At 42.1% G+C, this 23907-nt stretch overlaps 1 protein-coding gene across 1 annotated transcript in view; it reads right to left on the bottom strand.

Moving 5' to 3' along the window:
* LOC125305455 (myelin basic protein-like) overlaps nucleotides 1–19596 on the bottom strand; it is a 40750-nt gene extending 21154 nt beyond the window's left edge. The window contains exons 1-3 of the mRNA XM_048260178.1: nucleotides 19384–19596; nucleotides 9368–9426; nucleotides 2334–2415 (exon numbers count right to left, since the gene is read on the bottom strand). Coding sequence (XP_048116135.1) covers nucleotides 2334–2415; nucleotides 9368–9412 — 127 coding nt within the window. The 5' untranslated portion in view covers nucleotides 9413–9426; nucleotides 19384–19596. The remainder of the gene's footprint in view (nucleotides 1–2333; nucleotides 2416–9367; nucleotides 9427–19383) is intronic.
* Between the last annotated feature and the right edge of the window lie 4311 nt (nucleotides 19597–23907).

The raw sequence follows: 23907 nt of genomic DNA, 5'->3' as shown, positions 1-23907 counted from the left end.
AACAGCTTCAGGCAATACAAAATGCAGCAGCTAGGGTGTTCACAAAAACTGATTGCATTACACCAATACTAAAAGGCCCTGCACTGACCTCCAGTAAGTCACAGAATTGACTTTAAAGCAGTACTGCTTGTAGATAAAACATTAAATGGAACGGGACCTAATTACCTATCAGACATGCCTCAGCAGCACACACAGAACTCTCAACTCACAGAGGAAATATTTGTTAGCAAAACCTGCAGAACTAAACGGTAAATGATGAAGCAAAAGCTGCTATGCGGTTCAGCTTTGGAACAACTTCCGGATGACATCAAAAATGCACCAAATGTTGCCAGTTCCAAAACTTTACTTATTTACTGTTCTTTGCTTATGAAGTTGCCCTGCTGTTGTACACTGACACACAAACACACACATACAAACACACATATACCGCCAACCCCCCTCCATACACAGACACACCTACACAAACACACCCCCACATGAATGCACACACTCAGCAAATAAATGTCTGTGCAACATCATGTAGAGTATCCTGGATCAGTAAAACAATCTCTAAAACCGAAGGGCTGCGTGTGGCTGTGTGTACGGAGACCATTGTTTATCTGCCTTCTGCTCCTGACCTGAACCTTGCAGGTCCCCAGCAGAGTGCAGTCGGCTGTCATCAAGACAACAAGGGTCTCCTTATACGGGGTCATTCAATTTCTAGATTATCAAGAGACCGAGTACAGACCTAATCAGTGCCATCTGATGCAAATGATTTGCTCCATGTTGTTATGGACTGATCATCCCACCCAGAGGTGGCTTTGCCCCTGATAACCTTAAAAACCAGCAGCCCAGCAGTGGGGGAGGCTCTGGATGGAGAATCAGCACTGAACACAGCACACTGCTGAACACAGCACAACGTTTGCTACTTGAGGCAAAAACAGCCTCGGATGCTTCCAACAAAACCTCGTATTTTTTCAGTTGAAATACAGCAGTGAATGGAGTGGAGTAGGTGTACCTTTGCAGTAGTTACAGGCCTGTGGATAAGTGTACGCTGTAATTGATAACCATCCAAGGTGAAGGGGGGTGGGGGGGGCAATTCCAGAGCAAATTACACTTTTTTTTGGTAGAGCGAGACAAAGTAAACTAATTGGCGCCAGTTTCCATTCAGACTCGCAGCACGAGGATAACGCTGCGAGAGCGAGCACAGAGTGAGGCAGATTCAGCTGGCTGCACCATCCAATCATCAATCACATAGGGCTGACATGATCCCTGAGGATAACCAGAGCAGGGCTTCATAATGGCATCACATTGATCCCTGAACTGAGTCATTTCTGGGTGATTATGTCCTACAAGCAATACAACTGTTACTTTTTACAACAACAAAAAAAATATCATACCAAAGCATTTGTAATAAAATCCCCTTAAGATGCTTAAAATTTCACACACAAAGAGGTGCTTGCAATAGAGAGAATGTGGTGCACAGTTCCCAGGGGTTCCTGGTAAATATGTGGTTTCCAGTGGAGAGAGCAAACCCCCCTGTTAACCTTCACTGTCATCTTCGGGAGACTTTCTCATCTGTACACTTTTATAGTTTTTATAAGCTTTTACAGCAGGCAATTACAGAGACAGGTGCCTCAGACTTGATCTTGCAAAGGCCTTGATGATTTTCTTTAAAAAAAAAAAAGAATAAGAATAAAGCTCTTAATTTGCCATGCTTTCAAAGTTAAATGTGTACTCAATGGCTCTTGTGTAAAAGCCTCAATGTGTTTCCACTGGGCTAGAAAAAAGGACACATGCCGTTCTGCAAACACAGCGATTGCTTCATTGAGACGCATTCACAAAAGCCCTTATCTATGTGAGGGAATGATGATGATACATCTCTAACGTCCACTCACAGACCTGCCTTGCGTGTGAACATAATCATCTGCCCGTTAAGAGCTCACAACCCCACCTTAGCCAATGGAGGGTTATCATGTCCTCAATGGACCGTTGCATTATGGATGGCTAAACCTCCAGCTGAGTCCAAGGGGCTGTGGCCAGAGGAGCTGGAGGAGAGGGAAGGAAACTGACCAATGCCCTCCTCTGTTGAGGGGCGATAATGCAGCCTGATGGGCCTGCTGAACCATTCTCTCGTATCTCTTACCCCCTTGTAGATTATGGAAGTAAGTGACAAGCAAGTGCACAATACCTTGGAGACTTTGGCCATTTAAAGAGGTGTTTACGTCTATGTCACCTTTTTTTGTGTATATGGGGTATGTATATATATATATATATATCCCAGCATGACTATTCATGCCAATCATTAAGGGATGTTGCACAGTTTTTTTAAATATTGGAAAAGCTTGTCTTACCAAAAACCTCATCCTGGGTTTCTGTCTCGGTTGGGTTCATGACTTCTGCTTCTGCTTCTGCTTCTGCTTCTGGTGAGGGAGGCTTGATAGAGAGAGAGAGGAATAAGGCATAAATAACAGGAAGAGGAGGTGCCATGGCAACAGTGAGGACATTTTATTAGCTGGTGCACACCTCTGAATGTGTGGCAGCAGCAATTAGCTGTTTGTTTACTGTGTCACCTGCATTAGCCTTAGAAACCAGGCAAGCAACTACAGCTACTGCAGTAAGACCCCATGGCATACTAAAAGCTTTCATTAATGCCTCACAGATCGTCACTGCTTTTCCCAACCACTTCATGTCTGTCTGTCTACTACAAAAAGTGCATGCGTGTGTGTGTGTGTGTGTGTGTGTGTGTGTGTGTTTTGTCTGTCCACGCATGTTGATGTTGCACTGGAAACAGGATCAAATCAAAATAATTTAAATAAGGATCACTTGCCAATTTACTAAAAATTAGATGTTCTCAGCAGGAAAGCAAAGACAGCTAGATCTCTAGTGAGGAAATATCAATCATGATAAGAGGGCACGACAATATCTCTTTCTATGAGTAACAATTGGAATATGAGGCCGAAAAGTGAGAGAATAAGAGAGAGAAAAATAGGAGGAGATGGAAAGAAAAAGGAACAAAAAGGAGTCTCCTGATAACCACTGATACCACTTCCTGCTCCTATCCCACTAGCCACGCAATGGAGGGGACACCATCAGCTCACCACAAAAGCCCCTGATTACATGAGTGTGGCAGGCTGGAGCTCCATATTGGAAAAGCTCCCCGGGGGGAGGCTCTTGTGATTTCCATGGGAGGGAGATCCTTTGCTTGGGAAAGAAAGCCTTCCATGTCCTGACATTTCAAAGGAAAAAAGTAAGAGGGGAGAAAGGGGGTACAAAAGTAAGGTTTGTCAGCTGTCTTAACGCTAGGCTAGCAGATGTTAACATGGACTCACGCTGTTAATGCCCGTTTGCTTGCTTGCTGAAGAAAACTGGATGTGCAGGCAATCAAGAGAGCATTCAAACCCTCCTGTTGATCTCCATCATCCCAAAGATAATAATCTTTAAAAATCATGAACTGTCAAGTGTGTTCAAAGTTAATTATAACAACTAGAATGGCCCTCACAGAGCATAGACCTCCGCAAAGGCCATGTAGCTAAGTCAAACTTGAGATTTCAATGTGTGATTGGCTTTAAATATGTTGGCATAAACAAAAATAACCAGAAGATGTACACCACCTTTAGGCAATCAATTTGCCCTAAAATGCTATACTATTGAATAAATTCATGCGGTGGTAGCGAATTGGGGTGGTGGTAGGGTAGGCTAAGGAGCTGAGCTAGCATGCAGTAGCCTGAAACGTTATTGGTTCAATTCCAGGCTTCCACCATTGTGCCCTTGAGCAAAAGCAATTAACCCTGAGTTGCTCTCGGGAGACTGTCCCTTGTAATACAATTGACATACAGTATGTACAACGCTTTGGCTAAAACCGTCTGCTACATGAATAAATGTAAATGAATTCATTAATTCCATGTCATATGAGAAGCAAAAGCGAAACTAGCGAAACAAATCGGTACAGCTGGCCTGCAAGTCGGATCTGCTCCAAAATGTTATGGGGGGTTTGTCCTTGGACCATTCTACACCTTTCCACCAAGTTTCATGGACATCAGGCCTGTAGTTTTCCCACAATCCTGCATACGGACAGGCAGAGGGCAATCCCAGCACACAGAAGCAAGAAGCAGGAAGAGGACCAAAGAAGGACGAGGACGGTTTATAAAAGAAAAGGTAAAAAAGATATACAACAGACAAGAGATGAGCATTTCAGCTTGTTTTGATGTTCCTGCTAATACATTCAGCGCTAAATCGCACTCCCACGCTAACCTCACGTCTTCTTTGGTGCACACCTTTCGAGACACAGCCAATAATTTAGCTGTGCTCTGAACACAAGCTAGGCCTTGTGGCCAAGGCATTCACAGCCATTTAGGAGATGCAAGCAGGGTGTCTGTTCCTCTAGTTGGCTTTATTCCCAGGTCTCTTAAGCAGCCGGGCCCAGCTCCCCGAGGAGAGCGTCTGGAGCCCTGGCCACTTGTTCACAAATCCGCACCGTTCTCATCCCCCTGACACAGCAGGATGCGCTCCAGCCACAAATAAGATTCATTGGCAGGCTGGAGTACAAACAACACAACAAACAAAATGAACAGAAAGAAATAAAAGAAAGAAGTACAAACTGGCACAGGATGATGTCATTTGCACATACTGTAGGTGAAGAGAGGAAGCAAATGAGCTACAGACAGGAAAAGACACACACACACACACACACACACACACACACACACACACACACACACACACACACACACACACACACACGTTCACGCTCATTCAACTGTCCAAAATGTATAATATTTACACAGCTATTGAGAACCTTAATGGAATAACAACAGGCACCACCCTGCATTGAGGATTTCATAAACATATTCCAGCAGTAGCAGCATTAACAGATAAAGCCCGAGCCAAAACGGGTAAAAAAAACAATATGACCATACAAAGTGAATACAAGTTGAGGTGCTTGATACCAATGAATAAAACACCTGTTTGCCGGTCAAGCCTCAAGACATAGTCTCAGGCTCCCTCGTCTGGGGGTGGTTAGTTTTCACTTTTCCAACAACATCTGATAAAGCAAAACACCCCCACAGTCTCAGACAGCTGATTCCAATGGATTTAGCAACAGCAATAAAAAGTCAGAAGAGATGAAGTCTCACTTCATTTTTCAGTGAGAGTGAACATAATTACTATGTGCCATACTCAATCAAAACTTAAAGACGACAATTAATGCTGACAGAAAAAAAGTAATTTGGCTGCGGAAATCACCATCATAGATGAATGGATTGTTGTGTTTACAGTTGATGATGAACGCAATAATGAAACTGAACAAAACTTTTTGTAATGGAAATGGCCTGAACTTTAATCACAAGATTAAGTACCTGAAAGGTCCTAATGATTCATTTGTTTGTTTAGTTATTCAAGGTCTTGCATGGCCACACGTTGGGTCAACGGTGAATCTGGCATGTGCTCTAAAATACATGTAACTCAGAGGAGAAACGCCTCAAGACTGTGGTGTTGAGGTTGAACACAATGACATGGCAGGATGACTGGACATCATATTCTGAGTTCAAAATATGTGCAACAGCAACACTCTCTCTCTCCACAAAGGCAAGGGGATGACAAGTATGACTCAGCATCTTTCCTCACGATGGAGCAAATACTCTCTACTTTCATCTCCCTCTCAATCCTTCTTGTCACCCTCCACCCAACCACCTTCTCAACGACTCTTCACCCTTTCCCTTAGTCAGTGAGCTCTTGTTTGTCAATGTCAGAAGACACTGTGCCTCTCTGTCCACCTACGCCGCATCCTCAAAGGACTTGGACCTGGCTCTCCCTCACCTCTGAGCATTTAGAGTCAATCACAGTCTCCTCTCTACTAAGACATGGAGAATACTAGATGCGTTCCATCTCTCTGTGCTGAAGGTGCAATAGCAAGGTTGTGACCTCCAGAATGCTCCCTCTTTCTCTTCTCTCTCTCTATCTCTCTCTCTATCTATTATTCTGTCTATCTGCAGGTCCATAATAATATTACTGAGTCAATCCCAAAGGTGCTATAATAAAGTCATAACCTTCCAGAGTGCTGACAGTCACGAAAACAACACATAGGACCTAGTTTGCACCTTTAATGAGATCTCACAGCTCTCTGTGAGTGCCTGCTGATGCGTTGACACACAGAGCTTTTAAATTCAAATACAAATCTAGACACTGTTTTGCTGGGTTTGTGCACATGGAGTGAACAGGGATTGTCAGGGGAAACTTCAAGAGCAAGTGATGGATTTACACCTGGGGAACAGGGATTGTCACCTTCAAGAGCAAGTGATGGATTTACACCTGGGGGTTCACACCTGGAGAGCCGTAATACCTCTCAATCTGCACCTGGGAAAGAAGCCTGGAGATAAGTGGGGTTCAGCAGCAGTCGGCAATAAGAGCGAGACTTCATTACAATGCCAGGGGCAGCTTGTCCTATGCTACACCCCTTACACACACACACACACACACACACACACACACACACACACACACACACAACACACACACTCATACACACACTCATTTGCCCTCTCACTCTCTTTCTGTCCCTCATTCTCTCTTTCTCTCTCCGACACCCAATCTTCCCTTCTTTACCCCAATAAAATGGAAGAGGACAGAGCAACATCTCAGTCAGGGCTTCCAAACAATGTACTCAAATGACCGCAGCCATGCTAGCTGAATCTGAATGCTATCTGAATTTTAATAGCTCTGCGATTTTCTCAAGCTTGGCAAGAGCGAGGCAGCTGCTAACAGACTTAGACAAGGCAAAGCGGGCTAATTATCTGATGTCATTAAAGTACATTAGCCCTTCCACGCAGGCGGGAACAGTGGGTGAGGTGTAATTTCTGAGGCGCTAAAAGTGAATAAACGAAAAAACAAAACAACACAAGGCTTAATCAGTCTATTCTTATTCAATTAAGAGTCCCATTTTGCAATAAAAGACCCAAAAGTCAAGATGTTCCGTGTGGTGCTGACCTGACTTGGTAATGCTAAAACAGTCTGCGGCTTCTTTTCGGTGCAGCCCTGCCAGCCAATATCTAAACTAAAGGAAATGGAAAAACCTTGTTGTATACACCCTAGTATGTACCTAACAGTGTAACAGAAAACCTCCAGTTATCTTTAGCACTGCAGATTTAGACCTTTAAAATAGAGGGGTTTTTTTAGGTAAATATTGAGCAACAAAACCATTGGGTTCTTTTAGCTTCCATTACAAGCTGTACTGTTGTACTGTGTTTAAGGAGTAATGTGACAGCTTAGTCAAACAGAAGCCTGGGCATCACATAGGCAGGAGTATCATCTACTTAAGATGAAAGAGGAAAACTGATGATGACGAGCCAAACTGTCGAAGAGTAGGAATTAAGTAAGTTTTTTCCGTATACATTCCACAGTTCAAAGCAGTGTCCTTTCAAACACAAGATTGTAAATGTTGTTCCAAGAAAAGACCAAACCAAATAAAACCAAAAATGTTTCAAATGTGTGCAGAAACCTGACACGGGTTAGACGCACCACCACCAGTGCCTCTCCACTGAGCCATTTAAATTAACACACGATGAAAAAGGCCACTTCACAACTGGAGATGGCCTAATGCACGATAGAAAGATGAGAGAGAGATATAACAGCGAGAGTGTTTGAATAACTGTCATTAAGCATCACATATCTCCATGGCAACAAGCAGAAGAGAGTACCTTGTGCGGATGGGAACAACACAGACCTCAATCCTAAGCAAAAAGACTTTTCTGCACATTTAAAATACATAATTAAATAGGACAATGACTACATTACTATAGTCATCATTAATCTGAGTCATTTTAGCACCACTGCTGGCTTTGAGCATATTGTTGATGTGTCAGTAGAGGGGACAACACAGAAGTAAAGATCAGATGTTACTATTACAATAAGCCTTGTGTATTCACAAGGGAACAGCATTTTAGACAAATTTGTATAATAACACTCTGAGATAAATACTCTTACGTTTATCCAAACACACTACTTCAGTCTGAGCTTAACTGGTTTGCCAACAAGTATTAGATCCTTCTTTAATATACACTAACATGCATTTATTGTCTTGATACTGTATACTATAATAGATACAGTATCACACTTCTAAAAACTAAGATGATAATTTCCGTTAATAAGATTGAGTATGTGTAGTTACCCGTAGTATGTACTATATGTTAGAGAACTGTGCCAAAAAACTTTGTGTCAGCAAGATTCAATGAGAATTCTCCCCAAAGGATAATTATTTCTTTTCACTTTTTGCAATTGGGATTGACCTGGCAAACATAATGGCCCTTCAATGGTCTTGCGTGCAGACTCCCTGCAGGTGTGGCAGGCTACTCTGAAGGCCCTGGTATTATCATCACCGCTCCTGTTCATTGGGATCTCTCACTCTCTCTCTCTCTTACTCTGTCTCTCACTCTCTCTCTCTCTCTCTCTCGCCCATCCCCACAGATGTGGTCTAAGTAACACTAATGAAACGGTGCTTGGCAACACTCTCTCAGGGCCTAATGCCGTCGATGAACAGGACGGGGTGTTTCCAGCGAGCATCCCTGGCCCTGCATCACTCCTGCTGATAAAAGTGCTGATCGAAGTGTTTCCAGCGAGCATCCCTGGCCCTGCATCACTCCTGCTGATAAAAGTGCTGAGCACGACCCAGAGTCACCCAAGGTTCCAGAAAGTAGGCGGAGGGTGAGGGGTGTGGTGTTGTCAGAAAACATCAAGAGGGGATGAGAAACAAAAGGGGGGGGGGGGGCGGGAACGAGTAATGTGTAAGGACAAAAGAGCACGAGTAATAGGAGTGTGTGAGAGAGGAGTGTAATGTACCCAGTTAGACTTCTTTGGTAGGGATCAATGAATACATCCCTTGGCTTAACTTACTGTTAACTTTGTACTGTCATCCTCTCATTTTGTATTGTATGCAAAGTTAGCATTTACAGTTTTTCACAATTACTAAAACACATTTTTTGTTTATATATATTAAATTTGCCACTCATATATAGACAAAGTCTGTCAACCAACTCTTTGTAGAGCTTACAGTCTATCCAACCCACCCACAAAGCCTACACGAAATGCTAAATCAAATTGGAATGTGTTCTCAGGGTAACAATTATAAACTCGAAACTTAAAATGAGAGTGTGGAATGTCTGCTGCTTAACTAAAAATGCACTGACATTTCAGCAAGGGTATCGAAACCAACCCTCACACACACATACATACACACACACACACACACACACACACACACACGAACGCACATAAAGACATACAACGGGATCAAAGTTCACTCTTGAAAAATGTGAGGGTGTACTTAGGAGGTCCTTACCACAGCATATTGATTGTGCAACTGAGGTGAACACCCACACACAAACACAGGCCTTACCTTGTTCTCTGTTTGCTGTTCACGCTTCGCCAGGTGCTGTCCCATGCTATCAACACAGACTACAGGAACGAAGATAGAACAGAAACAGAATTAGAAACCACTTCTTAGGCCCACTTAACCAGATTAATCATTCAAATATTTTTTAAACAACTGTGTAAAATACATTTTAATGACTGAAGATGGGGGAAATGATGCAAATACTTGTGCAAAATGAGGGAACTTAAGCGTGAACTGTTTACTACCATCACCATGGGGAGAAGAGTACAAAGTATTGCCACCATGACAAATTGTGCCTTGTTAAACACATTGGGGTGTCTGAGTCACGTTAAGGCAATCAGGAGAAGATTAGAGGGTTTGAAGTGAACCGCAAAAACAGTTGCCATGCCAAATGTCTCTGTGAGGACCTTCATTTATTTCTGAACAACAGTTCCTATCAGCACTGCCGTGAGATGTACACTCAGCATGATGTTAACTACAGCCTTAAGTTAAGCACCAGATAAGAGCTCAGAGAGGAGAGATCTGAACCTACAGTAGGCACTGGTGTTAAGCATGTCAAATGAAGCTCACGAGCACCCACCTCCTGGATACCAATACCTTTTTGCTTTTTGTTGCTTTGCCCCAAAAGTTGTGGGGTCATCACTCTTGTTTGCTTTGCTTGTTGGCTAGGCTGACCACCATGATTCCACACACACACACAAAAAAAAAAGTCTGACGTAGATGTGACTGATGCCTGAACCTAACTACAGTTGAAACTGAGGATGTCACAGGCTACAGATCCTGGCTGGCATATTACATTGAAACTTGATGATGAAACCTGAAATATGCCACGACTTGCACTTGGTGGTGCCTTCAGAGGAAAATCTGATGTGAGCATTACTCCGAGTGACGCAAGTATTTCAAGTATCTCTCTCCTGACATGATGAAAGCATTAAAACAAATACACAGAGAGACACAGAACTCTAGGAGTTTGGGTCCTATTGCAAACCATAAAATCAAGAGACCCTAACGTGTCCTTTGAGTAGAAATGACACATCTCTTGCATATCTCTGTGGTAATGGTCATAAATAAATAAATAATTTGTACATTTGAACTTTGAATGAAATAAAAAGGAACCAAGCCAATATTGGGGTCTTGACTGGCCCAGTGGAATATGTGGCAAAATTCCCAAACTGAAAAGAAAACAACTGCTTCAGTCATCAATCAAAGGGCTAACATTTCATGGCCGAAGCATCTGTTATGTTCTCCCTTCACTAACTACCTCTGTAGAGAAAAGGCTACTTAAAACTTTGACTTTCAAAGTCTGAACTTTGACTTTCAAAGTCTTTCAAAGTTCAAAGACAACTTCCATCTTGGGAACAGTAAAGGCCAATCCAATCTAACAGCCTGATGAGGGGAAATTACAATCTACGTAAACAAAATCGAAAGGCAGTCTTCCTTAAAGAAAAAAGAAAAAAAAGGAAGACTGGAGCGCTGATGTAAACGCACTCTCCCTTGGGCCCGGAACAAATTAAATCTGGCTACAGCTCCGCACAAGCACAGCAAGTCTGAGATAAATGTCGCAACCGTGCTGATGAAACTCCTCCTGCTGTGCAGGTAATACAATAAATAAATAAATAGATAAAAAAAACACACAGATGCATCAGCGTCTCCCAACACTTAGATAGCGCTTCCTCAAAGTATCGGCCCATCACAACGCGATTAAAAGGTACTTAGCTTGCGCTGTATGATGCATTATTCAATAAACACAGAGCCAGCAGGTTCAGGGCTTTGGGGAGACACATACCACAGATACACCCAGATAGGGGAACGAAAACATCCCTCTATTTCAGGGGAGGCTGGGGGTTGTCTAGTCATGGGAAAAAAGAATGAGGCTGCAGACAGCACCGTTTTTTTCCCATAAACAGCAGACAACAGTTAGCCTTTTCTTTATTGCACTGAAAGCTCATATATCCAAAGGCAATGAAAACCATAATAAAGTAGATATCTCCTCAACTGAGGTGTTGAGAGAAACCAGCCTGCTAATGCACAGGGGGTCAATGTAGGCTTGTAGCCTTTACTGAGGTCCCAATACGAAAACAGGGGAGGGAGAGACGGACAGGGAAGATACTGTTTCCTGAAGGTACTGTCTGTATAAATCGTCTTGTAAGTAAACTACCAGTGCTTTTTCAAAGTTCTCAATGTCTCGTTTTAAATGTCAGGGCCCTCGGAAGTCTACCAATGAAGTGTGGAGATACATTGAGCCTCGTAAATGGTGTAAAACAGTGATTTATTTGCATGGCTAGCCGATGTCAAGCACCACCATTGAAAAGCTGTTGGTAGCATCGGGCTAACTAGCGCCAGATTTTGGAGTGCAGGGGACAAGCCGAGATGGGCTATGAGACATACGTTCACACACGGTATCATGTTTTAATACACTTTAGGTCAATAAATTCTCCTTTAACACTCCTTTGGAAGAAATTACACCCTACACTCAACTACCAGAGTGACAGATATGGATTTGATGTATAGGTGCATGTTCCTGCATGTGTGAGAGAATGCATTGTTCATTGAGTTTGTGTGTGCGCGTGTGGTGTGTGCGTGTGTGATGTGTGTGTGAGTGGGTCTGGTATGAATGTGTGTGTGTGTGTGTGTGCGTGTGCGTGCGTGTGTGCGTGTTTGTTTACTGTGGTATACAAATGCAAGCAATTAAGCTGTGGAGAAACAGGGCAAAAGGGTTGTAAAAAATATGCCAACAAATATCCTAATTAAATATAAGCTTACATGCATGTGCCAGCATGGGGAGGGCGAATTCCTAGTAGCAAATTCCAAAGGAGAATCCACATGTTTAGGCAAGCTCACTTCCTGAAATCCCACTGATCAAGCTCCACTGTTGGATACAACAGTGACTGGTTGACTCTCACCCAACTAAAAGCTCAGTTTCATTTGTTTTAACTTGCAGTGCCACTTGTGCTCTTACAATCTAACTACAGATGAGATATTAATGGAACTATGAAATCTGTTGTCACGACAATAAAATGTTCTATTATCTATTATTTTCTGTGTAAAAATGGCAAGCTGACGAGCTTCTAGAAAATAGACTTCATTCAACAGTTCAACAGTCATTGAACCATTTTACCAAGGAACAGTGTTTGTGTAATTTATTTGGCTGATGATGTTAGCATCACATAGACATACACAGCCAAATCAGACAATCACACTAAACCTGAGTGCTTACAATCCACAGGGTCACCAAACTCATATTATGGCTCAGAAGTCCTTGAGATGTCGGCAAATATTGCAATCATCTAGGTAAGCAGCGGTAGTATTCCAAGAATGACAGACAAGCTTTGTATAAAGGGTGAGTGCTATTACCCTTCCTATGACCTTACTCGACTCTTATACTCACTCACCTCCTTCTCGGTAACTGCGGAGACTGCAGCTTTAACTGGCCTAGCATCGCACATACTCATACTCAGATCGGAGCATCTGTCAAAAACTTAAATGTACAAAAAGGAAAACCTCTACAGGGACGGACATTACACGGATGTTACACAATCCTACACAGGCTTGAGAGAGGGGAGAGAGGGAGGCTGTTGCATAACACCTTGAAGAGGGGAAGAAATACAACACATCTCAAAGCAAATTACCTCAGAGCAACAACACATGAGAGGTCTTCATTCTGCCTCTGCAACAACCCCCCCCCCCCCCCATCTTCATCCCACCTCCTATACTTTGTCCCTAATTAATGTGTCACCCACACACAGGTTCTCACACACACACACACACACACACACACAGGTTCTCACACACACACACACACGACACTGAGGGTCTCAAGTATTCGTAAATTAGAAGGTGACTGTATAGGAAAAACAGATACAGATACAGCAACACTAATGAAGGGTGAAAAGATGGAAGCGGATGCCCAGAATAGATTGGGATTGAAAAAGCCACAGGAGGGGATGACAGAGGGTGAGAATCAGACCGATGAGGAGCACACACAGGGAAAAAAGACATTGAAATAGCAGACACATACTGCATACGTACGCCCACGCACGTACAAGCGCACACACACACACATACATATTCATACTCACACACACACTCATATCCATATTCATACTCATGCAGATATGAGAGATGTCTGTAGGGGTTGTTGCATGCATGGCTGATCAAATGCATGCATGAAGTGCATCTGCACGCACATCTCCCTCCACACATAAATGCTGGAGTCTGCAGCATATGAGAGAGATCACTCAGAAGCCCCAGGCTTGTTGGGCTGTGCTCAGTGGGCCTCCGAAATTGGACAGATGCATCATCAACACCTATGATGAGTTATTTGGTTCACTCTGGTCTGCCCTACTTGTGGGATTGCCGTCTCCCCCGACATAGAAATTCAATTGCTATGAAAATTATAAATGTAAACCATTTGGGACATGGCACTCTGTTAACAGCGCCGCCATCCTTTATCACTTTTATCATCAAAACAAAAACACTAACTGCCTATTTCATTTCGGCACTCTCGCACCGGCCATGCATCTCAGTGTGAGAGCCAGCGTGCTGGGGTCATTAAAATTGGATGTCCATCATTTTGTGCACTGAGCGGTGCGGAGAGGATATTTTTAAAGCCCATTTATTCATCTGACCCCAGCTCTGCATCCTCCCTTCTGGATCTTTGCTTTCTCTGGGAGGACCAGAAGGCTTCAACTGTCCCGGCGCTCGTATTCAAAATATTGTTGTCCAGACTCCGTGGTCCTGTGGCCTAATACTGAACAGACCTATACTAATCTCTCGCATGCCGCTGTATAAATGGCTCCGGCAGATAATACCAACGCAATTATGGGTTTGTTTTGTTACCACCACTGAATGTTCCCGAGGACTCACACACACACCAACAACACAGTGGAAACCACTAAATGACTAGGCACGTTACTTCGCAATCCCGCTTCCTCATGCCCAGTTCCAAAAAACAAACTCAGTGGCAGTGATTCTTATATAATGAGAGAGCAAATAGGAAAGTGCACAATACAAGCATCGCCCCTCCCCTCCTTCAAGACCAGCTGGAGGATTATGGAATAACAGATGCCGGAGACAGCCCCTTCCAAATCGCAAAAAGCCACGTCACTTACTGTTTTTACGGTAGGCCTACCTGAGGCCTTCCAATCCAAAGAGCAGAAATCTACTGAACTAATCTCTACCAGAGGCCTGAATTTGAAATCTGTATATTGCGGGTACAATTTCAGCTGTGGGATAAAAGGTGACACTGACTGCTGATAAAATTGAAATACATAACATTGCAATATGAGCAGTGTTGCTTGTAGGAAAGTACAATCTAGAGGATATATCAAGGACAAACACTGTGTACAGGTGTGAAGGAAAGGGATTGTGAATATGTAAAAGAGTAGGATTATAGCAGGTTTAGATTGTGGCTGCCTAATGTTTGCTGCCAAACAAACACGGTATAATCATCCAATATGAACTTAAAATTGTGATCTTTTCAAGTGGACACATGCAATGAAGGCACATTTAGAGCCTCTGCAGTTAAAGGTCAGTGTCTGGCTATTAAATTCTGTCATTGGAAGTAAATCTGGACATTCTGTTTCTGTGACTATGTAAACCACATCTACAAAGACACCCAATGTAGGTGACGCGATCTAAATCACAACATTTGTAAGTCTCCATCCTTAGGATTCCTAAGATTTAATCTGACGTGTTAGTTCAGTTCAGTTCAGTTCAGATATCTTTATTAGTCCCCGAGGGGCAATTCGGTTTACAGCCAACCCATCCATTAAGGGGTTAAAAGTGTTAAACATAAATCACAGACCATGACAATGTAATGCATTCTGTACGATGCAGTATGCAATGCATTTGTAAAAGCACCACAGTCAGAGTTCGCACAATGCTGACGACATAATATGTTATGCTATTTATAACAACCATCAATAAAGAAAAGAACCAAATAAAGTCAGTCATAAATAAATAAGTGTAGTAAGTATGATATACAAATATTCATTGCCCATGGCATATAAAGAGAGCATGAAATGTGTATGCTCTGGCTATAGCTCTTGAGAGCTCAGACTGGGACCAGTTGAGGAGAAACATAACGGACAGACAACAGCGAAAAGTATAACATAAACATTCACTGAGATTACATATAGTATAAGTATATTATACTCTTTTGATCCCGTGAGGGAAATTTGGTCTCTGCATATATCCCAATCCGTGAATTAGAGAAACACACTCAGCACACAGTGAGGTGGAGCACACACTAATCCCGGCGCAGTGAGCTGCCTGCTACAACAGCGGCGCTCGGGGAGCAGTGAGGGGTTAGGTGCCTTGCTCAAGGGCACTTCAGCCGTTCCCACTGGTCGGGGCTCGAACCGGCAACCCTCCGGTTTACAGGTCCGGAGTGCTAATCAGTGGGCCACGGCTGACATGAACTGACATAAGTCCGTTCTAATGGCATCTTGGTGAATCACTGTCAATCTCTACTTCCTCTCTCTCCCCCTCTTTCTGTGTGTGTGTGTGTATTACTTCAGCTAGTAGTCCTGGCTCTTGAGTCCGGCTAACAAGGCTACTGCTGTTACGCCTGCAGACGAATCCTCTGGACCACCGCCACGTCGTCACACAGAGGTCAGTGGCTCTGCTCTCTCCAAGGTGCTGAAGAAATCACACTGCTTACACACACACACACACACACACACACACTGAGACAGACACTCATGCTTCCTTCTTCAAGACAAGAACCCATTTCTTCCTCCACACGGAAAACACATCTGGCAAAGCCATACAGAAGCCCTTCTCCCAGCTCCAGTCCTTACATGAAGCTAACACAAAAGGCATACAGACACAAAAACCCAAACACACGCACACACACAGAGACACACACGCACACAATACGAGTACAAAAGTGCTATGAATACGTTCTTAAGAGCCAGGAGGTCATGGTGCTGATGTCGCACGGTCTCTCCGGGAGCTCAACAGGATCTGACTGTCATCCTTGTGGACGGACAAACACGTCACTTCACCCTTCAGCTGCTAAAGACTTGCGCTAACAACTGCTGCTATACTGTGCGAGGCTTACGTAATCCCCGCACAGTCACACGCTATGAGCCCGCCATGGACACTGTCACTGGAGGGTATGGGGGCAAAGGGCTCCCATCTGTTCCAGGAGCTGAAATAACATCTGGTGCATCAGGAGGAAAGGATGGTGGGAAGCCAGTGGAGTCTAGCAGGAAAGGAGGATCTTGGTTATCCTTTATTGTTTGATTTTACTTTTACTACTAAATAACTATTACAGTATAGATATCACCACTGGCTACTTTGGGACACTGAGTGTGACAAAAATGTGGAGAACTGATTGGGGAGAACTGATGTGTCTGAGCAAGTGGTTGCATGCCATGTTGGCCCAATGTGCAAACATGCTTGCTGTGGTCCAAACATTTTTTTGCAATATCACAGGCTGTCGGCGATGATTACACCACTCTCAAGAGACAGACACTGCAGCTCCAAACAGGACGTGTGCTGCCCTACATTTGTGCCAGTTTCGGTTATGAAAGCCCTGTTATCGCATGTTATCAAGCCACATCCTATGTTTGAACTTGGAAGCTTGATGTTGCTGGCACTGTGAAGAAAAGGGGCAATGTAATCTACGCTAAGAGATCATGAATCGCTTTCTAAAGCAAGTTGTGGGAGTGATCGAGCAGAAAATGAACAAGTTATCAGACGGGGTTGAAGCAGAGTAATCAAGGATCTTTGATGTTATTTTATGTGTCATCTGACTGTGTAAGAATGGAGGGAATTCCATCAACAAACCAGAACATCAACCAAAACAGAGACAGGTTGATAATTCCTTCCATGGTGAACACTCCATGAGTGTTGCTATTAGTAAGCATAGGTACACAAATGCAGGCACCAGGTGGGCTGTTCCTAAAAGCCTTACATTTTCAACTTGGCTCTGGTTGTTGTCAAGGCCTTCTCTGCCATCTGGTCCCTGTACTTTTTTCTAAGTTCCTGGCAAACAAGACATAACAAAAGCAGTGCCTTGGCTAATGTTTGGGAAACCTCACTGGTAATGAATACACTTGTGCTTTCCATTCCATCCTGGCGGTGTCCTCTTCTTTTGCGTACCAACAGTAATGCAATGAGGAAATGACATATAAGGAAGCTATACTGGGTACCTTTAAAATGGTTGACTAACCTCACTGACTCAGCTGCAGACTGATATCTACAAAAGCACGCAAAAGCAAACAAGCACGTACACAAACACACACACCCCTTCATCATACATCTCCACAACCCTTGATCTACAGTTCTCTGTACCTAGCACAACTGCACTTTACAGAGCACTGTCGATGCTATAGGGATTTTATATGCTGTGCACCACAACGACCGGCGAATTCAGATGGAGTTTAAAAGCAACTTAAAAGCAACCACATTTGTGACACACAAAACTTCTATGGACCTACTGTACCGGTGCAATCATTTCATTGGGTGTGTGGGCCCCTGCACTGACTGCTCACACAGTCAGATTTGTTCAGACTTAAAAAGCAGGAAGTGGTCACAAGCAGGTGCTCGCAGAACAAACAAGAGTCATACTGTTTCTTTCGTCATTCCTTGATAAGCTATTTCACCTAAATGTCATTGAAGGTGTAGGCAGGAAGGTGTAGGCAGGAAGAAAACAGTAAGTCATCTGAAATCACCTTCCGTTTTGCCAATCAAACTTTTAGTTTTCGCTTAAGCTGTGTAGGACCCTTCCTTCCATTACACAATGAGTAGGCAGCAACACTCAGTGACTGCCACACTGCCAGATCCTCCTACTCTAATGGCAAAGGTTGACTGCTCTTTAGTGTGATTTCAAAGCTGATGTGATTATCAGTGATTGACAACATAATGTAGCTTCAGACAGTGAAACTACAGCAACATTGAAGCACAGGACCACGTTTTAGCAAATTCATAGTGATGATTGCGCTCTAGAGCAGACATTCTGCAGTGCAAGCACTCGTACATGTGTGTGTGTGTGTGTGTGAGTGTAGGTGTGCTGGAGCAGCGGATAGTGCCTACTCTTTTTAATCCAGAACTCTTCAGTGCCTTGAGTGGAAGAATATAAAGTCTGGTAGTGAACTGAACTGAACACCAGAACTGAGCAACAAAGCGTTTCCCAACATCCTACTGAGTATCTGTGTACACATACACTATTACATTTGACATGCATTTGTTATACTTAAAAAAGAGGTTGTTTTGCTTTAGTTCTTTGACAAGTGCCTCCATTTTGATACTGGCTTCATTAAGCACCTTAAGTGCCTGTCATGTAACATAACCGTGGACGTGGTCATACTGTAATTTGGCATCTCAAACTCAAAGGCAATTGACATAAAAAACGTCAATGGAGGAAAGTAGCCTTTTCAAGCGTGTTCACTTCTCAGACAGACAAGGCGGAAGCTGACAGCGGTTCTTCAGAATTGTCAAAATAGTCTGCATTTGCTCACTGACCCTGAGGTAGCCTATTTCCTAACTTCACATTTCTCCTCCAATTACGTACACGGCAGCATGTTGGCTAAGTTGTCTGTCACAAACCCAGTAGAAAAGAAAAGAAACGGCTGTAAGAGAAAATGTAAACTTCTATTCAAATACTCTGTAGGCTACTCTGAGTATTGGAATCGAAGAGTAATTGCCTATGTTAGAATGATTTTCAGGTGTGCGCGTAAACATTGTACAGGTTAGGCTACCTGACATACCCACCTAGAGAACATTTTTTTCTCCAGCGTTCAACCTGGCGTGACTAGGCGTGTAATTCCACACATAGCTAAAAAAAAGTGATTGGAGCCACCTTGCAATTTGGCAAATAGCCTACGAGACATTTGTGATGTAACTCACATAAAGGAGCTAACAATAATGTAAACATTAAACATTCGATTGGCCACCAAGCCACTGCGTAAGTGCATGTTTACTACAAATGTACAGCCATTACACGCTATGTTATGCAACTGAAACTGTGTTTAGTTTTGGTATCGACAGTACGTTGGTTAGTTACATACCCCAGTGTGTTTGGATTGATCAAATGCATCCACGACTCTTTAAACAGCTGTGATTTCGCTGCGGTAGGCTGTCCCCTCTCGCGTGCGTTGAAGGCTGCGATGGAAAGCTTTTTGTTTTATTATTTACAGACACTATAATTATTGTGCTCTGTTCGATCGTCTTCGTTTAGATGCATGAGCATGTCTCTTTGCTTCCTGTTTTTAGGTCGTGATGTTTCTATGGGGTGGGGCATGCACTCCGTGGGCAAAAGAGCGAGCTTGCACACGTTGAAGTTATCGTAACCTTATCTGTGTGTCATGAGACCAACGGAAGCTTTTTCTATACAGAATCGCGACTTGTTTAAATCATTGCATAATGTTCATCAGGCATGGTTGATCATTCTGTCTATCTATCTAAAAATATATCCATAGCCTATATTATGGTCTATCCGATGTCCGAATGGATAATTGATGCGATGCTCACAGGGCTGATAAAAATGGTGTATTTAATGGTAAAAATAACGGTGATTTATGCTTTCTTTTTTATCTTCATCACTTCACTGATCAATAAAACGGATAAATGAGTAAACCCGCTTTGTTTCTCTTCAGATGATGGCGCTTCTATGGCCCTGCCAACAACGTGAGAGTAGAAAAGAGAAAAACAATGCTGCTATTTAAAGCAGCATTCAGCACTTTCTAATGTCACAAGGATGGCACCCAGGAGCTCAGTAAAAAAAATACCTCCTTTATCAGAGTCCCTGTGTGCCTATAAGTACTGTGATGTAAATGATCTGCAGACCAACCAGGAATGTGAATGAAGCTTTGCCATTCAAATGGGCAAATCTGTGAAGTCAATCTAATGAAGCCCCATGGGTGTATAGACTTCAGCATATAGTTTCTAACCAACCTCAGATCCCAGGCCTTTGACCTCTATAGCTACAGTATACATCCATTATTCAAGGAGGAACACTCCTAACAAACGAAATGGAGTGTAGGCTACATACAGTCTCAACAGAGGTATCCTGTAAATTGAGAGGCTGAACTCTATTTTGTTACAACAGCAGCCTAATTACTGTCTATTAGTATGAGTTATATAGTCAGAGGAGGTCATTAATGAGTTTTACTGCTCTCATTACTGGACACATAGGCTAAAGTGCTGTTTTCATTTATTTCATTGTCATTTGTGTAATTTGTTTTTTTTTATTATTTCTGACATAGGCTTTTGACAAACCTACAATAGGCCTACAACTATTACACAATAACAATTAGGCGGGTCAATATAGGGTTCAACGTCAACAAAAATTGATACAAAAGTTTTTTTTTTATGGATTCTGGTACTGTTGGACATGCTAAATAACATACTAAAAATCTAGTAAAATCTGACCTTGGGAAAGGGGTCATTTTCAAAATGATATCAAATGATGGTCAAATTAAACAAGAATAGGATTTTAAATGTTAAAATTGAAAATATTTCAATGCTCTACCTTTTTCAGATATAAATTAAAATCAATGCGTTTTAATACAGAGCAAATGCAAAACAGGATTATTAACCATCTCCATGGCATGGAGGAAGATAAGACATGTCTTAACTGGTGTTATATCTCATCTAGAGGTTATATGCTTTTAGAAAATATATGGTTTGGGGTGTTTAATCTGTCTTGCCTGGACAATATAGGCTAAAATGTATCCCCTTTACACTAGATTCGCCTATACAGAATAGAGGGCAATGCATTGTTCATGGCATGGAGGAAGATGGGACATGTCTTAACTGGTGTTATATCTCATCTGCAGGTTAAATGCTTTCAGAAAATATATAGTTTAGGATGTTTAATCTGTTTTCCCTGGACAAAAGAGGCCAACATGTATCCGCTTTACACTAGATTCGCCTATACATTATAGAGGGCTTTGTATTGTGCATTCACAGAGGAAAATGGGACACGTTTTAAATTGTACTATATTTTATCTAGAGATTATATGCTTTCAGAAAATATATATTTTAGAGTGTTTAATTTGTTTTTCCTGGACTGTACATGCCAATATATATCCCCTTTACACTAGATTTGCCTATGAATAGAGGGCAATGTACTGTGCATTCATGGAGGAAGATGGGACATGTTTTAAATGGTGTTATATCTTATCTACTGATTATATGCTTTCAGAAAATATATATTTTAGAGTGTTTAATTTGTTTTTCCTGGACTGTACATGCCAACATATCCCCTTCACACTAGATTCGCCTATGAATAGAGGGCAATGTACTGTGCATTCATGGAGGAAGATGGGACATGTTTTAAATGGTGTTATATCTTATCTACTGATTATATGCTTTCAGAAAATATATATTTTAGAGTGTTTAATTTGTTTTTCCTGGACTGTACATGCCAACATATCCCCTTCACACTAGATTCGCCTATGAATAGAGGGCATTGTATTGTGCATTCATGGAGGAAGATGGGATATATTTTAAATTGTGTTATATCTTATCTACAGATTATATGCTTTTTCAGAAAATATATATTTTAGGGTGTTTCATTTGTTTTCCCTGGACTGTATATGCCAAAATGTATCGGCTTTACACTATATTTGCCTATACAGAATAGAGTATGTATTATGCTTGGTGTGGAAGAAGATGGACATTTTATTTTGTTGATTAATGTTATATTTCATGTACAGGGTATAGGCTTTTACAATATGTAGAGTAGAGTTTGCGAGTATGTGGCTGTTTTATGACTTTAATGAACCATGACCCATGTACTGTATAGGCATGCATTGTATATTTGTGTAGATCAATAATTGTTGGCATCTATCATTAGGGGGGAGCTAATTAAACTGAATCTTAAACTATATGCATAAGTAGATCAGAAATAATTATTATATCATTATTCATCATCCTCTGACTCCTCTGAAAGGAACTTGTGTGGATTGTCACATTGTTTATTTTGACATCGCCCCACAGGCAGCAGTGCAAGGTAATCCATATCTTCTACACGAACAGCGGAGTGTCTTGCAGAAATGCACACAATTAAGAACAGTTGACTGTCTCTGTACTTGGGTCTAACATGAAAGAGTATTTGATTGAGGTTGATTCCATTCCATTCGGTAATGTGACCTTTAAATCTGATTAAACACGAAAAACACTTTCCTAGGCTGAATAATGCGTCAGATATAGCCAAAATTAGCTTCTGGTGGCCATCTTGGATGCCATCTTGAAAATTATGAACTGATACTTTAGTGTGACATATATGAATCAGTGACCTCTAAATCTGATTAAACACGAAAAACACTTTCCTAGGCTGATTAATGCTTCAGATATCCCAAATTAGCTTCTGGTGGCCATCTTGGAAGCCATCTTGAAAATGACCCCTTTACTGGGGTCAGATTTTACTAGATTTTTAATATGTTATTAAGTACATCTAAAGGTATCATAATCAGTTGAAAAACCTTTTGTATCATTTTTTTTGAGGTTAGGTGGTTTTTTTTTTTCATATATTGACCCGCCTAAATATGATCACTTCCTTGGAAACAAACCCTTGTTGACACCAGACCCTTATCAATTGCCGAAAGTTTGTATGGGTAGTCCCAGGCTAAAACAAACCCAGCACAGAAATTACATTTTCAATCTGAAGTTGTTCTGTTGGTATCTCTTTCATAACCATGTGAAATAATTTTAGAATAGTGCAACTCACCAATGCTATTGAGGTGACCATATGAGCTTATCTTTAGACATCCATTTCACTCAATTTTTTTTTTACTGTCTTCTAGGTCATATTTGTTTTTGATCTATGTAAAGAGGTAATGGCAAAGACCCTGTGCCCCTGTGATGGCTATCTGATGGAATAACATTGAGGGATAGAGAAGAACCTTTAGGGTTTGGTATGTGACATCAGCTGATAAGCCTTGTCCCCTTTCACATCAGTTCCATTTCATAAAAAAGATGAAGCCTGAAACTGGCTTCATGTCTGGTCGAAGCCACAATGCTTGGTCTACATAGAAAATGGCTACTTAGCGCCTTCAAAACCAGGTTTGCCAACACTCTGAAGGTATTAGCAGTATCCAGCAACTCATTGAGACTCTACTGGTACGAAATAATCATAAGTTTATGACATATGGCTTGTCACATTTGATAATGTTATATAGCTCTGTTATATATAATGTAATATTTTATATTACATTTTTAAAATATATTTTTTTAATTTTTAGGGGCAGCCGTGGCCTACTGGTTAACGCTCCGGAGGGTTGCCGGTTCGAACCCCGACCAGTAGGCGCGGCTGAAGTGCCCTTGAGCAAGGCACCTAACCCCTAACTGCTCCCCGAGTGCCGCTGTTGTTGCAGGCAGCTCACTGCACTGGGATTAGTGTGTGCTTCACCTCACTGTGTTTTCACTGTGTGCTGAGTGTGTTTCAAGCCCGAAGCCCTAACCAGTAGGCCACGGCTGCCCCACATGTAAAAATAAAGAATGTCAACTAATGATTGCACTGACAAAGCCAGATAAATGCCAATATAGTGATGTTTACTGAAACACAACCCAAATAGACAACATGTTGT

Source organism: Alosa alosa, chromosome 13, assembly GCF_017589495.1.
Source record: "Alosa alosa isolate M-15738 ecotype Scorff River chromosome 13, AALO_Geno_1.1, whole genome shotgun sequence".
Lineage (NCBI taxonomy): Eukaryota > Metazoa > Chordata > Actinopteri > Clupeiformes > Clupeidae > Alosa > Alosa alosa.
This window is presented reverse-complemented; position numbering and strand designations above follow the sequence as displayed.